At 35.5% G+C, this 14,864-nt stretch overlaps 3 protein-coding genes across 4 annotated transcripts; 2 read left to right on the top strand and 1 right to left on the bottom strand.

Annotated features, from left to right (window-relative positions):
- Positions 1-1,462: 1,462 nt before the first annotated feature.
- On the bottom strand, positions 1,463-5,913 carry LOC103418621 (probable hexosyltransferase MUCI70). Of its 2 annotated transcripts, none has more exons than XM_070817908.1 (6): positions 5,386-5,913; positions 3,827-4,044; positions 3,413-3,589; positions 3,181-3,336; positions 2,506-2,782; positions 1,463-1,872 (listed from the first exon to the last, which is right to left on the bottom strand). In XM_070817908.1, exons 1-6 carry the CDS (start codon positions 5,753-5,755, stop codon positions 1,640-1,642), a joined length of 1,431 nt encoding a protein of 476 aa, XP_070674009.1. In that variant the 5' UTR covers positions 5,756-5,913; the 3' UTR covers positions 1,463-1,639. The 2 variants fall into 2 exon arrangements, with proteins under 2 accessions (XP_070674009.1, XP_070674010.1); XM_070817909.1 differs by having other exon boundaries at positions 1,463-2,032; positions 5,386-5,898.
- A 4,982-nt stretch (positions 5,914-10,895) lies between these two features.
- LOC103407461 (defensin Ec-AMP-D2-like) lies at positions 10,896-11,575 on the top strand. Its single transcript, XM_017324743.3, has 2 exons — positions 10,896-11,077; positions 11,167-11,575. Exons 1-2 carry the CDS (start codon positions 11,014-11,016, stop codon positions 11,337-11,339), a joined length of 237 nt encoding a protein of 78 aa, XP_017180232.2. The 5' UTR covers positions 10,896-11,013; the 3' UTR covers positions 11,340-11,575.
- A 1,817-nt stretch (positions 11,576-13,392) lies between these two features.
- Positions 13,393-14,079, top strand: LOC103412723 (defensin Ec-AMP-D2). Its single transcript, XM_029096468.2, has 2 exons — positions 13,393-13,530; positions 13,640-14,079. Exons 1-2 carry the CDS (start codon positions 13,467-13,469, stop codon positions 13,801-13,803), a joined length of 228 nt encoding a protein of 75 aa, XP_028952301.1. The 5' UTR covers positions 13,393-13,466; the 3' UTR covers positions 13,804-14,079.
- Positions 14,080-14,864: the final 785 nt, after the last annotated feature.

Genomic DNA, 14,864 nt, shown 5'->3' with positions numbered 1-14,864 from the left:
TTGAGAGTTAAAGAATTCGGAAAATTCAGATAAGAGGAATCCGGAGAGAATCCTATTTCAAAAGACAGTAGAATAATATAATAGAATCCTATGCTTGTTTTCCACTCTCTCATAAGAAAAAGCAAATTTTCAGCCTTTTTCAGATTAGACAGAAATAGAAATAGTAGTTGTTTTGGATAAAGTCATGGTTGAAGAATATCCATCGATTCCTTGTCCTTGTCCTGAAAAGCAAAAGAAATTGGGAGGTGGACCGTGCAGCACTTTGGTTCCTATGCTTTTATTGGTCCAAGTTGCAGCAGCACATTGGATTATTGAGAAAGGTTTCCTCGCCCGATCTTTTTCTAAGAATTTTAGAGATCCCGTGATCTCATCCGTTCATTATATATCATGAAATTAGAAATCATTTCAAAATTTAAAATTTAAAATTAAATACAAATAGTACCTAACGAATACTGATAGTATGATATACGATAAACGGGTGAGATCACATGAAAGTATAATGTTAAACGTTTCTTTATCAACATTATTGCTTTGTCTCTACAGGTCCTCTCCAATTTTTTATTGCCAATATGTATCTGGTAAAGTATAAATATTCATATGATGAAAACACTTTACACGAAACAGTTGCCGACTTTCCTTTAGTTAGCTGTTTTTTGAAATATGACGTCTTGAGTTGAACTTCATTTGCTGTCTGTGTCACCGTAGGTTGGTAGAATTTTTGTACGAGTGTTTGTAGAAATTCACGTTTCGCTCATTTGTTATTAATGGCAAGGGACTTTCTTGGGTACTCAGGAGTAATGGGTACTTAGAGTGTTTTAACTTATGGATTTTTGTTTAAAATTTCAAACTCTAACGGTTAAAACACTCAGAATACCGGTACTTCAGAGCAGAGCTAATAAGATGGACTCAACCTGTTAACACGACCCAATTCGCTCGTAAAATTTTAACTCGCGGGTTTGGGTTGTTCACGCTTTGGTTTGTGGTGGTTCTGTTGGTGAGGCCAATCATTTCCACCCATAAGCTTAATGGGTTGAGTTTAGTGATCCATTAAAAAAATTAGTTTGTGATGGGTCCACTCATTTGTCAGATTTACTCTGAAGCACCCTAAGTTTTTTGCTAATACTAAATAGAAAAACACTAAGGAGACTCTCAGAGTGAGACTGCCCTTTTAAGAGAGTCTCCTTAGCACCACTGCATTATTAGTATGAGATCCTTAACTGCGTAAGGGCAATCCATCTTGATGACGAATTCCATGACAACGAGCAATAGAAATTAGTCGTTCCATGCCTGCTGGCCAGATCATACCCAAGAAAATGAAACACTCACCAGAAACGTACATCAAAAGTGAACGTTTAAGTTACACACTATAACAAGAGCCGTTATATTGTTTGTTGTAACCGGATCTAACAACTCTTTGTTTCATGTGCACTTTAGATGTGCATTGGAGAAAACACACAAATGCTAAAGCTAAAACTTTTTCTTCTCTTCCTGTAAAATGTTTATGAACAAAATTCAAATATGGAAGCGCCGACTGAAATTACAAACAAATGAAGGAATTTACTACAGCCCAGGTATGCCGGAGAGTGCCCCAGTACACCCCTGTTCAATAAATTGGAAGCACTACCCTATTACCAGAGAGTCAACTTCTCAGTGGCTTAGCCTTGCGTATGTGACCCATACTATTAACAAGATCTTTCCGGGTACATACAGGGAACACGTTGATGTTCTTGAGCACTTTCAGCCGCCATAATACATATGGGAAACTAAGCTGGTCACGAGAAGTGAATCGAACCACCTCGTTAAACCAGAGGCACATAAACATATTAGTCAATGGTGTATGCTCCCTCACGATAACAGATGCTTCAGATAAAGCTGCACAGGTTAACGATGCAATGGTTCAGTATAGGAACAAAATTCAAGACAATGAGATAACCGGCTAGATCCTGTAGTTTTAAGTATGGTTATTTCTTAACTCCCAAGTATCTAAATAAGCTAGGTGGCAGCAGACTGCAAGGAAGGGGATCATAACCCACTTTAAACACAAATTGTGAAAATATGAATCTGACGTAGACTGATGTGGAGCGGACTGGCTGCTGGCATCCGTGTATGAGAATGATGTGCAGAGGAGCAAGTCAAAATATGCAAAATTAAAGCAATCAACAGACTGGTTTTAAATTCCAAACAGATTGACAAGAAAACATGAATAAACAGATAAGAAAACTTGAATAAACAGATTGATTTTAAATTTCGACTTTTCTTCTCAAAGTCAAATTTTAAGATATTTACACTCAGTAAAACCCAGGAGTACGTCACTTTTCATGAAGAATTAAGGCAAGCAATAATGCATGCAGTAGGCTTAACTACTACTACTTTGTACTCAACAAAGAAGTAAAGGAATTCAAGAATTGCTACTCAAAGAATTAAGAATTGCTACAATCATGACATAAATAGCAATATTTCATAAGAGAGATCAAGCAGGAACAAGTGAAAAAAAAAGAAGCATACCCTTCTTTCCGTTGAACCTCTTGTCTTCTGGCAAGCCATCATGTCGGTATTGAGTCAACTGCACCTCAACTTCTTCTGGTTTGGCCTTGTTTTTTTTTACAACAGCCTTCGCCTCATCATAAACGCTACTCCGTGCTCCATGTTCTGAGATCGCAAGTACAGAATTTGAACGCCAAAGCAGGGCTTCGAGCACACCTAAAGGGTCCCTCCTAAATTGGGACTTTGAGTCCACCCAAATGGAATACTTTGCATGAGGAAAAAGACGATGGGGCAACATCTAACACCAGAAAAAAATATACGAAGTCTCAGAGAAATATCCACATACACCTATTTGTGGTATGTGCCTAGCACTTGTAACAGAAATTTTGATATTTGACATTCAGCTTAAACCTACCATATCATGAATAACAGATCCAGCACCCCTTTGACTAATATTCTTCTGCTTAAACTATCATATTTTACTTTATTAATGTAATTACAGAAAATAGATTCAATGTTGCAAAAGCTTTCATGAATCATGAAAACAAAAATGTTTGGAAAAATAAAAAAGTAAAGAAAATGACAGATGACAAAAGATAGCAACATGATCAGGATAAAATTTTCAAACTGAATTAAACAAACTAAATGAAAATAGAGGAAAAGAAAACAATTTAACCTAACTTTGAAAGTTGTTACCTTTGGGATCTTTCCATTTAACCTTTGGTCCGAAAAGGGAAGATCTTTAACAACCACAACGCGCCATTTCCCAACAAATCCATCCCCATCAATTCTATGTTCAGCCGCTTCCTGTGTACTTAGAGTAATATCATCCCAAAAAGCAACATAGCAAACCTGCATCCATTCAATACCTCATATGAGTATAGAACTTCTACCGCTAATTAGTAATATTTGACTGAAAGACAAAAACCTTTCGAAGTGATGCCTCTGACATTCCAATAGGCTGATAAAGATCATCTCCACCACCAAATGCACATGTGGACACTACAACCTTGCAACTATTCATGTACTCCTTGTCTTCATTTGAGATTTTAAACCCTCCATTTTCACTGTAGAAACCACAGTTCATAGTAACAGTTTCATTTACCTGTGAGAAACAAATTTCTAACTATATGAACACTGCCTCACAATACAAATTATTATTATTATCTTTGTTAAAATCGGGCACAAAGTAAAAACCTCGATGTTCTTCACAATGAAAGTAGCATCTCATCAGAACCCAAAGAAATTAGATGCCTCTTAAAACTTAGTCCTTTAACATGACAAAGACCAAATAAAATACTAAACCAGTTCAAAGGTTCAAAACAAGAATGCAGCTTATTACCTTAAACGATTTCTCTCTCTGATCTAGTGTTTGAGTTCCAGTAAATGAATTAAATCTTGTGGCCTCTGGTTGCTCTTGAGAAAGACTGTTGTTCCCTCCTAAAAACGAAGTGTCATTCTCTGATCTGTATAATACTTTCTTAACAGGACTATCGGACTCTTCACGCACAGGAATTTCGAGTTGCTCAAGTTCTTCAGGAGATAGAATGTCCAAACAACCTACATTATCCGCAAATTTTCGGCACACATCAAAATGTTTCAATACTCCAATTCTAACAAGAATAAATTTTTCCACCTACAGTATGCACAACCCAATTATCAGTAACACTAAAGAAACAACAAAACAAATCTCTCCGAATCGTAAACTGATAAGGATATCAAGCAATGCATGATAAATGATAATCGACTTTTGCGTAGTCACGTTAATCTAACAGGTACAATTCTAGCTCACAGTAACTGAAATTTACAACTTCATTAGAAACTAAGCAACTTATAACACTATGTAGATTGCAAAATTGTTTCTTTATATTCTTAAAAAAAACAGAAAAAGTAAAGATCTTTAACCCGTTCTTCACAAAATTCCGGAGTAAACTGTCGGTTTACCCCCTGAACTTTCACCTCACTTTCGATTTCCCCCCTGAACTTTTCCATTGGAAAATTAAGGACTCAAACTAATTTTTTTAGCCAATTTGCCCCCTACCGTTAGTTTTTCATATATTCCATCCATATTTCCGTTAAGTGAGACCATGTGCACAACATGTGAGGGTAGTTAAGTCATTTCACTCTTAAAAATGATTAAAAAACTAAAAATAATAAAAAAAGCAAAACTTTCCATCTATTTTTTCCCGCTAATTCCTATCCTCGATTTTATTTTTGTCTCTCATTCCTATGCATGAGAAATGACATATGGTGTTATTGTCTACCATTTTTATTTTCTCTAACAAATTAATAATTTGACAAATGCTAATGGTGCTATTGTCTCCAAAGCAGTGCATTAATATAAGAAACCCTAGTCTTTTTTATGGACATGTTTCTTATATTAATGCACTGCTTTGGAGACAATAACACCATAAGCATTTGTCAAATTATTAATTTGTTAGAGAAAATAAAAATGGTAGTACATGCTTCAAAAAAAAGATTAACTTAGCTACTTATGAAGACAATAACACCATATGTTATTTCTCATGCATAGGAATGAGAGGGAAAATTAAAATTGAGGATAGGAATTAGCGGGAAAAAATAGAGGGAAAATTATTATTATTATTTATTTTCAGTTTTTAATCATTTTTAAATTGAAATGACTTAACTATCCTCACATGTTATGCACATGGTCTCACTTAACGGAAATATGGATGGAATATATGAAAAACTAACGGTAGGGGGCAAATTGGCTAAAAAAATTAGTTTGAGTCCTTAATTTTCCAATAGAAAAGTTCAGGGGGGAAATCGAAAGTGAGGTGAAAGTTCAGGGGGTAAACCGACAGTTTACCCTAAAATTCCGATTACCCATTTTTCAATTGCATCCCAAACGTATGGAAATTAAGCAAGAATTGAACTTACGTTGTCTAACGCCTCCAACAACCCGAGTCGTATGATCAAGCCGATTCAAATTCGCATCCGAGTTCTTCTCCAAACTCGGCTTCTTCACCGTATTACGTTCCGACTCAACCAAACTCGGCTTCTTCACCGTATTGCGTTCCGACTCAACCAAACTCGGCTTCTTGCCGATCCTGGAAGCCTCGAACAGAAACAACCCGAGGGCCGGAATAAAAATGAGAAGCGCCCAGTACCTGACGAGCTTTCTAGCGATTCGGTGCTTGAGTCGCTGGCCGAGTTTCTTGCGCTTTCTTCGAACTCGGACTCTCATCCGGCCGAGCTCGTCCGCTTCGTCGTCGGAGACTGAGATTGATATGCTGTTGTCGTTGAACATTGACGATGGCTGCTTCGATCGCGGGAATTGATATCAATGATTGGAATTTGGAAGTGGATATGGGGAAATTACGGGTTTACTAGATCAGATTTTTCAAAGTGTGACCTTTTTCCTGCTGTGAAGTTTCTCAACGTTGGACACTATGAACCGACGGAATCGATTTTTCACGTTATTTCTTTGGTAATTTTATTATTATTATTATTATTTAATTACCATTGAGGAGTGTATTTTTGCACTGTGAAGGTTCAAAATTAATATAATAATTTAAGGTAAGGGTTTCGAACTCGGTGAAGGAAGAAATTATGAAAATAAGTTCATTTGAGTAACATCTATACATGCAATTAATAATTAAAGACGGAATCATGTTTGTATGCACTCAAAAATAAAATTTTACTTATGAAATTCAAGGCCTAGTAATTGGGGCTTTCATGCCCTTTATGTTTTCAAGTTATCATACAACTTGAGTTATTGGACTTGACATTCAAAGCCCATTAGGCCTTGAGGCCCAAAACTAATCCGAGGTTTAAAACAAACTTATTCATTTGATTAATTAACATATTAATTAATTCTAGCCATAAATAATTAAACCATTTAATTATCCTTACTTATCTCTGTTGTTTCTTCAATCTCTACCTTACACGGTATATGATCCGTTAAGTTCCTTTTAGCAAGGCAGTGGGCGATTACAACTCTTTAAATCGATTGTGAATTGAAACTTACTTTCAATTCTCCATTTAATGATTATACACCCTTAGGGCTTCCACAAACCATGAGTGACACCTAGCAGTATGTCATGGCTACCCAAGCCAATCAGAAGAGGTGGAGAACCTATTTAGGGTTGGTTTGGTATTGTTGTGCTTTGAAAAAAAACGGTTTTCTGTTGTGCTGTGAGAATAAGCAGTTGTGAAATAAAGCGCAAAGTGTTTGGTAAACTTTTTTGTAAAAGTGCTTTTGAAAAAAAAAAAACAATATTATAGTGTTTGATAAACTTTTATGTAAAACAGATGTGAAAAAAAAACTGATTTTTCAAAGCTAGGTTTTGCAGCTTTGTGTTTTTAGTTTTTTTTCACCCAAAACTGTGAAAAAAAATTGAAGCTGAATGTTTACCAAACATAAAAAGCTCATAGCTTTTTTTGATAGCCACTTTTTTTCAGAATCACCTCAGTACCAAACTAGGGCTTTATTTGGGATTACAATGCAATACGGTCTTTCTCTAATACAATATTTTGACCACATTATTTGATTTGATAGTTTATTCATGTCTACTATCCAATGTGTTTCTCTTACTTATATGATTACCTTGAATGTGATTTGGAACGACTTCCTAAATCTCATTCATACTCTGGCCAGAGATTTTTAATCATATCATATAGTATTCTTCCTCAAACTGTTTGAAGGTTAGAGATCCCTTGTTGTGCATTCATTTGCCTCCACCGCTAAATGGCTTAACCCCAACTATGTCGTGGACACCCTTTGACTGGGTGACTTTGACATAGTCAAAGATCAAGGACCCAACCACAAGACAACTATGATGCATCAGGTCAAATGACTACTTTGCATTATCTCAACCATGAGTTTTCAAGTGACATGAGTATGAGAACTCTTTGTTTATTGTGTTCAGTGGACTCATTCTCTATTGAGCACCTACATGCTTGTCTTGGTGTCAGTCACACCAATGACTCGAGACCAGTCACTCTCTCTAAGAGAAGACATAGCACGTACTAATCTTAACAAACTGTCAATGCCCAATTGGCAACCTATGATCAGGAACGTTTAAGATATGTATACGAAAGAGAATGGTCTCATGAATCTAACTTTTTTAGATCACATTCTCTCAATTACATATTCATTGGATTTATTGTTTTAGGCATATAACATTGATATGAGATGGCTTTAAACAATAATCTTTGCCTTTTATATTAAACTGGATTAGTTTAACATGTGAAATGTCTGTAAAGTATTATCATATGATTAGTTTTAAGGCACATTTCCAACACTCGGAATGAATACTCAAATGATCAAAAGTTTAATTTGTTTTAAAAGTACATAGTTTTTCAATTTGAAATGTATTTGCACTGTTTTAAGCATTAATGGGATAAAACGAGCGTGCGTTTGACACGCTTTGGAACTTAAACAAATAAACACATATAATATGCTAATAAGACAATGAGTATCAAAAGATCAAAAGAAAAGTAGACAGTTTTTCTATTTGGAGTATATTTGCACTGTTTTAAGCATTTATGGAATAAAACGAGCATGTGTTTGACACACTTTAGAACTTAAGTAAATAAACAAATATAATACGTTAATAATATATTAAGAATGCATCCATTATGATATTAGACCGCATGCATCTTTTTTTTTTTTGGTAATCATGTACCATTGTAACGATGTCTTGGTATAGCCAAAATATTGGCAGCCGTTGTGAAAAATTATTAATCATATTTTAGTTATTTGTTATTATTTAAAAGATTTTTTTTTTTTTATGATTGACAAAATAATTCATGATAGACAAATTTAAGAACAATTATATCAATTTTAAATTTTAGGGACCAAAATAATGAATTATGTTAATCTCATAAATTATTTTGATTAAAAAACCTATTTTTATTTATGTCAGTGTGACTTTATACAAAATCTCATTTTAACCTTTCCATTCTATTATGTTGCATATTATTTCTTCGCAATTGTGATATTCTTTTGTTTCGCACTTTACTATATTACGTGAAGTGACTTGAGTAAAACGTTAATTTCATTGACGTGGCATGAGCTATTGGGTCGTTTCAATAGTGAATAGAGGAATGAATAAGTTAAGGAGGTATAATAGAGGTATTCGTCAATTTCCCCCCTGAACTTGTGACTATTGGCCAATTTCCCCCCTCAACTTTAATTTTGGCTAATTTCCCCCCTCAACTCTCATAATTAGTCAATTTCCTCCCTCAACTTTAATTTGGCCAATTTCCCCCCTCAACTCTCATAATTAGTCAATTTGCACCATACTATAAATTTTTTAATTTGATCATAATTAAACAAGTGTGTGTAAGAAACTAAATAAGATGTATGTTAATCATTTTCCTATATCTTTATCCTATTACAAATAGATTAAAATTTAGAATTTTACAATTTATCATAGATAGTATTATTAGTCATAATAAATCAGTATGGAGTAATTTTATTTGATTTTTTACCATACAAAATTGATAACGAAAAGGATTGATGTGTACATTTTTGTATGTGAATACAATTTTCTTTATAAAAGTGAAAGCTAAGTTCAAGTAAATTGCAGAGAATCGAGCTTTAGTGCAAAAATGGCTAGTCAATTCATAATTTTTTACTCCTTATTAAGAATAACCTATTTTATTGAAATAGGTCTGATCCATGAGTTTAGGATTATTATGTCTTTTTGTTATTATTTCTTCTTCTACATGCTTTAAACCTGATTCATAACTTTTTCTTATAATCAACCCATATCACATACTAATTGTATTAATGTTTTTGTACATTTTACCCTATATTATGCAAGTGAGTTTATGTTAATTTTAGTACTTTGTTGGAAGTTATTAGAAAGATTGAAAAAAAAAAAGAATAGATGGAAAATTAAAAAAAAAATTAACAATTGGGTGCAAATTGACTAATTATGAGAGTTGAGGGGGGAAATTGACCAAATTAAAGTTGAGGGGGGAAATTGACTAATTATGAGAGTTGAGGGGGGAAATTGGCCAAAATTAAAGTTGAGGGGGGAAATTGGCCAATAGTCACAAGTTCAGGGGGGAAATTAATGAATACCTCGGTATAATATTTAGGTACTCACTAGTTAATACTTTATATATTTACTTTTTATTTTGATCCAATAATATTTTAACACATATTTTAATATTTTTTAAAAATATAATAAACATGTGAATTAATTTTTCTTGATCTTTTAAAAAATAAAGAATATGATCATTTAGTAATACAGTCTAGTGGTATTCTTATTCACTTGTGATTCTCCCCAAATACAAATTTGAGTCACATTATTGATAGCTCATTATAAGGCTTAGCCCACCTCCCCATTTGTAGATAATATCGTTAGTTAAAAAAAAGTTAAATTACATTTTACTATCTCAAATTTGAGATCTATTACAATCTCATATAACATCTTCAAAAAATTTCACTATCATACATCATGTACTCTTTTATTTCAATATAATATATCTGTTACATTTTTTATCCGTTAAGAGCGAACATGACTGACACGTTTGTGCCATGTGGCTGCCAAATTTATGCTACGGGACAAAAAAATAATTTTTTATACATTAAAAATATTATAATATTAACCCTTAAAAAAAAAAAAAAAAAAAAAAAAAACCAACCAAGAAACCCAATCCCCCCCCGCCGCGACCCTTCTCCCTCTCCTCCACTCTCTTCACCTCCCCTCCCTTCTCTCTCCCCAGAGACCCACCAACCCATCCATCCTCGTTCGTCGTCTGTCCGCTTTTCCCCCTCCGTTTGTTCCCCTCCCTTCCCAACCAAAACCACAACCCACTCCCCCACCGCCACCCCGATCCGACCCATTTCAACTCATCCCTCACCTCTCCACCTTCACCTCTCTGGTCCTATTCGACCCGCCCACAACGAGGATAATCCTAATCTCACAGCCAAACAACTGTTGCCCCACTTCTCCAGGCTGTCCGCGCCCATTGTTCTTGAATCTGGTTTATATTTTCAGTTTTTTATTATTTTTTTGGTTGGGTTTCCACCGAATTGGATTTTTTATTTGGGATTGTTTGAATTGGGGATTTTTATATGGGTTTGATTTGGACTCTTACCTTCACCGGCCTCCATTTTTTTATTTTTGATTTTTTTATTTTTTGGGATTAAGGTTGGGTGCAGGTTGGTATGGGGAGAGAGAAGGGAGGGGAGGTGAAGAGAGTGGAAGAGAGGGAGAAGGTAAGACATAGGTGTGTGGGGGGCTTGCGGTGGAGGTGGGGTGGAGTTGGGGAGGGGGGGTGGTTGCGGGGGAGGTGGGGTGGGGTGGGAGGGTTGCCGGGGAGGTGGGAGTGGGGTGGGATGGGGTGGGTTTCTAGGTTGGTTTTTTTTTTTTTTTTTTAAAATAGGGTAAATTATTTTTTTAATTAGTAACTTTTAATTTTCTCGATAGTTCTGAACGGCACAGCAGCACCGATCTGGCAGCTCCACAACAACTCTATATAACAGGGCTTGCAAGGTCACTAATCTTCACATCGATCTAACTCATATAGTATATTTCATATAGAAAGATGGAGCGTTCCATGCGTTTGTTTTCGACTGCCTTCGTCTTTGTTCTTCTTTTGGTGGCTACAGGTAACCTAAACATATACATATTCTTCTCCAGCTAAATTGCCTCTTGTTAACATATTAATTTCGGACTTTTTAATAACCATAATTGGCAGGGATGATGGGACCAATGCTTGCGGAGGGTAGGACCTGTGAGTCTCACAGCCGCAAGTACAAGGGAACCTGCCTGGGTAAAAGCAACTGTGCATCTGTTTGCCAGACTGAGGGCTTCCATGGAGGCCATTGTCGTGGCTTTCGCCGCAGATGCTTCTGCACTAAACATTGTTAATTAGCTATTAATTAATGATGAGATGATCATCATTAATCATACATGTATGATATATATGTGTGACATGATGAAATAATCGCTTAATTATCATTCCGTGCATGGATACCTACGTGCGTCCATGCTTGTGTGCTACTAGAATAAATTAATAACCCAATCTTTCACAGTTGGGTTATCATTAATTGTTCTTTTGTTCTTGTTTATTAAGTAAAACTATCACCGCGTGAGTTACTTTGTAATCTCTTATGAACATGTTCATTTTATGTAACTTCCATGTTTCAGAACAATGTCTTTGTATTACCCTACCGTTTGCAATGCAATAAATGATGAGTTTCTCGGTACCAGGATCACGGTTTATTACAGTAAGTAAAATAATACAATTGGTTCGACATCTCAAGAAAAACAAAAAAACAAAAAAAATTCAATCAATTGTATTATGAAACTTAGTATACCGAATCTTGTTTTTGACACATTGAAAAATGTCTCCTCTGTAGATGCAAAATGAGGACATTATTTTGACCTTATTATATAAGAATGAGGCAAAGGTCATTGGCCTGCCACGTCTCTAAGGGTGCGTTTGGTACGCAGACGGGACGGGACGGGACGGGACGGGACGGAACGAATGTGTAATTTTTGAAAAAGACATGGGGTATATTTGTCTTAAAATGGTAAAATATTGTGTTCCACACACGTGGAACAAACCCGTTCCAGGGGGGAGGTGGAACGCAAAAACACCCAAAATCTGTCCCGTGGAACAGCCCGTTCCACCCATTTTTGGCGCACCAAACGCGGGACGGAACGCCTCGTCCCGTTCCGTCCCGTCCCGTCCCGCGTACCAAACGCACCCTAAGAGATGAGGTTAGAAAAGAGGTTTCCCACAAAGCTTCAGTACCAATTCTACGTGTTTCTGAAGTTTTACCATGGAAATAATTTAGGGTTTGCATTAACTTTATGACAATGGTTGCTAGTTTGGCTCATTTTTTTAATTTTGCACACCTATTTTAATTATGGTCTTCGGTCAAAGATTATTTTCAATTTTTTTTGTAATGACCAAACCAACTTTAATAAGAATGTAAAGATTGGTATCACGTTAGTTGATATGTAACAACAAGATAGGCGGATCTAAACTTCTGGTCCTTGTGCTACTACCGGTAGTGCTCGTGGTAATTAATTTAGAGATTACTATTAATTGACTCTTTTAAAAATAAAAAAAAATAAAAAAACCTTCAATTCTATGTTTATTGGAATACTTTTAGACTTGTCTCCTTCTCTCTCGTACTAAATAATGAATTAAATTCAAGCTTTTCGATTCTCGAACAATCTTACTGGTTATGATTTTGGAGATGGCTAAACCCTAAACTATTAAGCCTAACTAGCTATAACATGTTCATGATCAAGTTAAGTGATGAGTCTGATGACTACCATTGGAGCAGCGAAGAAAAGAAGCATTTTTCACAGCACTGTAAAACTTGGATTAATTGACGTCATGTGGGGAAAAAGGACAGAGAGACATGACTGACTCACTCATTCATTTTAGCACAGAAATATGCATGGCTCCTGTTGTTTCCCTCTTTCTTTAGGACTTGTCTGCCCTTCCTCATCCTATCATTTTCCCATCCTCTTCTATTTATGGTCACAGTTAAATCACATCAATATTTTATATTTTTATTATTTTTTATTTTATTATTTTTATAAAAAAAATCAATATAAAATGTTGACGTGTCTTAATCGTGACCACAAAAATAAGAGAGGATAGGTCGGACTTGGATTGTCTGCCCTCCCTCATCACATCCCCTTCCCATCCTTTCTTATTTATGGTTACAGTTAAGTTATATCAACATTTTATATTTCCATTGTTTTTTGTCTTGTTATTTTTATAAAAAAATCAATATAAAATGTTAACGTGGTTTAACCGTGACTACAGAAATAAAAGAGATGAGAAGGGTATGGGATGAGAGAGCAGACAATCTAGGTCCCTTTCTTTATTGTCGTTTATTTGTGAACGGCATGGTCCAATCACATCAGTAATAATGCTAGCACATGCACATATCTTATCTTCTCAATCTCCAGTCTATATAAGGGCTGCTAGGTTACGACTATAGATAATTAGATACATATAAATTATATAAGATGGAGCGTTCCATGCGTTTATTTCCAACCGCCTTCGTCTTCCTGCTGCTTTTGGTAGCCACCGGTAATATTTCTTTTCCCTCGATCTTGTTAATAACTTCGTCGCTAATATATATTATTACGATTTTAAGCAAGCATGTTAACCGTTTGTTGTTTGGAATAATTGTTTAAAGGGACGATGGTTGCTGAGGGTAGGACCTGCGAGTCTCAGAGTAACCGCTTCAAAGGAACATGCGTGAGTAAAAGTAACTGTGCTGCTGTTTGCCAAACTGAGGGCTTCCCCGGAGGCAATTGTCGTGGCTTACGCCGTAGATGCTTTTGCACTAAACATTGTTAATTAGCTAATTAATTAAGCTAGTGATGAGCTGATCACTTATCACTTAATTATCAGTGGATGAATGGACGTAGGTACTTTGATACGAGTGTGGAACTAGCTAGAATAAGTTAATGGCCTTCACAGTTGGGTTGTTAACCTCGTATCCCTATTATGGTTCTTAGTGTTCTTGTTTGTTAAGTACCACCGTCGTGAGTTTTTCGTAATGCCGTACTATGTACGAATTTCAGTATTCCTGATCCTTTACGTTTGAAATGCAATTAATCATCATTTTCTCAAGAGTTATGCTTTAACTTCATTTTATTAGACTTAGCCAAATTAACTAAAGCAACATAATCTTCCTCTACACCTAAAGTTCAAATCATGATCTATAATTTAGGTTAATTTGGTGTAGACGTACTAAAACTTGTGTAAAAACAATCATTTTGTTATAAGGATATGATCCTTTTACGTGAGATATAGGTCACTTCATTTACGTATAAAAAAGTGAATAATAAGTCAAATGTGCCTAAATTCAAGTATTCCATTTTTTTATTTTTTGGGATTAAGGTTGGGTGCAGGTTGATGAGGGGAGGGGGAGGTGTTTGGTTTGTGTTTTGCGGGGGAGGTGGGGGTGGGCCGCGGCCCAAACCACACCTTCTTTCGCAGGCAACGCATCTGCTTGCAAAGGAGAAAATACATCATGGAAATTCCTGCAGTATGGCGCCACAAAATTTCCAGCTTTTTTTCCCTCACAATTAACCCACTCCTCCGACTTTTCTTTCGTTGTTCCATGCTCCATTAAAATATAACCGTCTAAGATCATCTCCAACCCTTGGGCTAAAAGCCAAATTTTTTAGCCCCGAAAAATTTGGCTTTTAGCCTAGAAACATATTTTCTGCTCCAACCATTCTGCTCTAAAATTTTAGCCTGGAATTATTAAAGAATGAACTTAGGCTAATTTTTTTCTTAAATCAATTTTTTTTTAAAAAAAATATGTAGATTATTGTAAATTAATTTTATGAACATTTTAATCTAAAAAAATTTAAATTCCGATAAACATTTGACATTTAGCCCGGGGGGAA

This window comes from Malus domestica, chromosome 02, assembly GCF_042453785.1.
Source record: "Malus domestica chromosome 02, GDT2T_hap1".
NCBI lineage: Eukaryota > Viridiplantae > Streptophyta > Magnoliopsida > Rosales > Rosaceae > Malus > Malus domestica.
This window is presented reverse-complemented; position numbering and strand designations above follow the sequence as displayed.

What these genes read in the sequence shown, in the direction of transcription:
- LOC103418621 (XM_070817908.1), bottom strand. Translation starts at nt 5,755, where the DNA reads ATGTTCAACGACAACAGCATATCAATCTCAGTCTCCGACGACGAAGCG. An exon ending in TGTTGGAGGCGTTAGACAAC is followed by an intron (nt 4,045 to 5,385) that starts GTAAGTTCAATT and finishes CGGATAATGTAG; the next exon opens with GTTGTTTGGACATTCTATCT. An exon ending in TAAATGGAAAGATCCCAAAG is followed by an intron (nt 2,783 to 3,180) that starts GTAACAACTTTC and finishes TTCTGGTGTTAG; the next exon opens with ATGTTGCCCCATCGTCTTTT.
- LOC103407461 (XM_017324743.3), top strand. Translation starts at nt 11,014, where the DNA reads ATGGAGCGTTCCATGCGTTTGTTTTCGACTGCCTTCGTCTTTGTTCTT. An exon ending in TCTTCTTTTGGTGGCTACAG is followed by an intron (nt 11,078 to 11,166) that starts GTAACCTAAACA and finishes CATAATTGGCAG; the next exon opens with GGATGATGGGACCAATGCTT.
- LOC103412723 (XM_029096468.2), top strand. Translation starts at nt 13,467, where the DNA reads ATGGAGCGTTCCATGCGTTTATTTCCAACCGCCTTCGTCTTCCTGCTG. An exon ending in GCTGCTTTTGGTAGCCACCG is followed by an intron (nt 13,531 to 13,639) that starts GTAATATTTCTT and finishes AATTGTTTAAAG; the next exon opens with GGACGATGGTTGCTGAGGGT.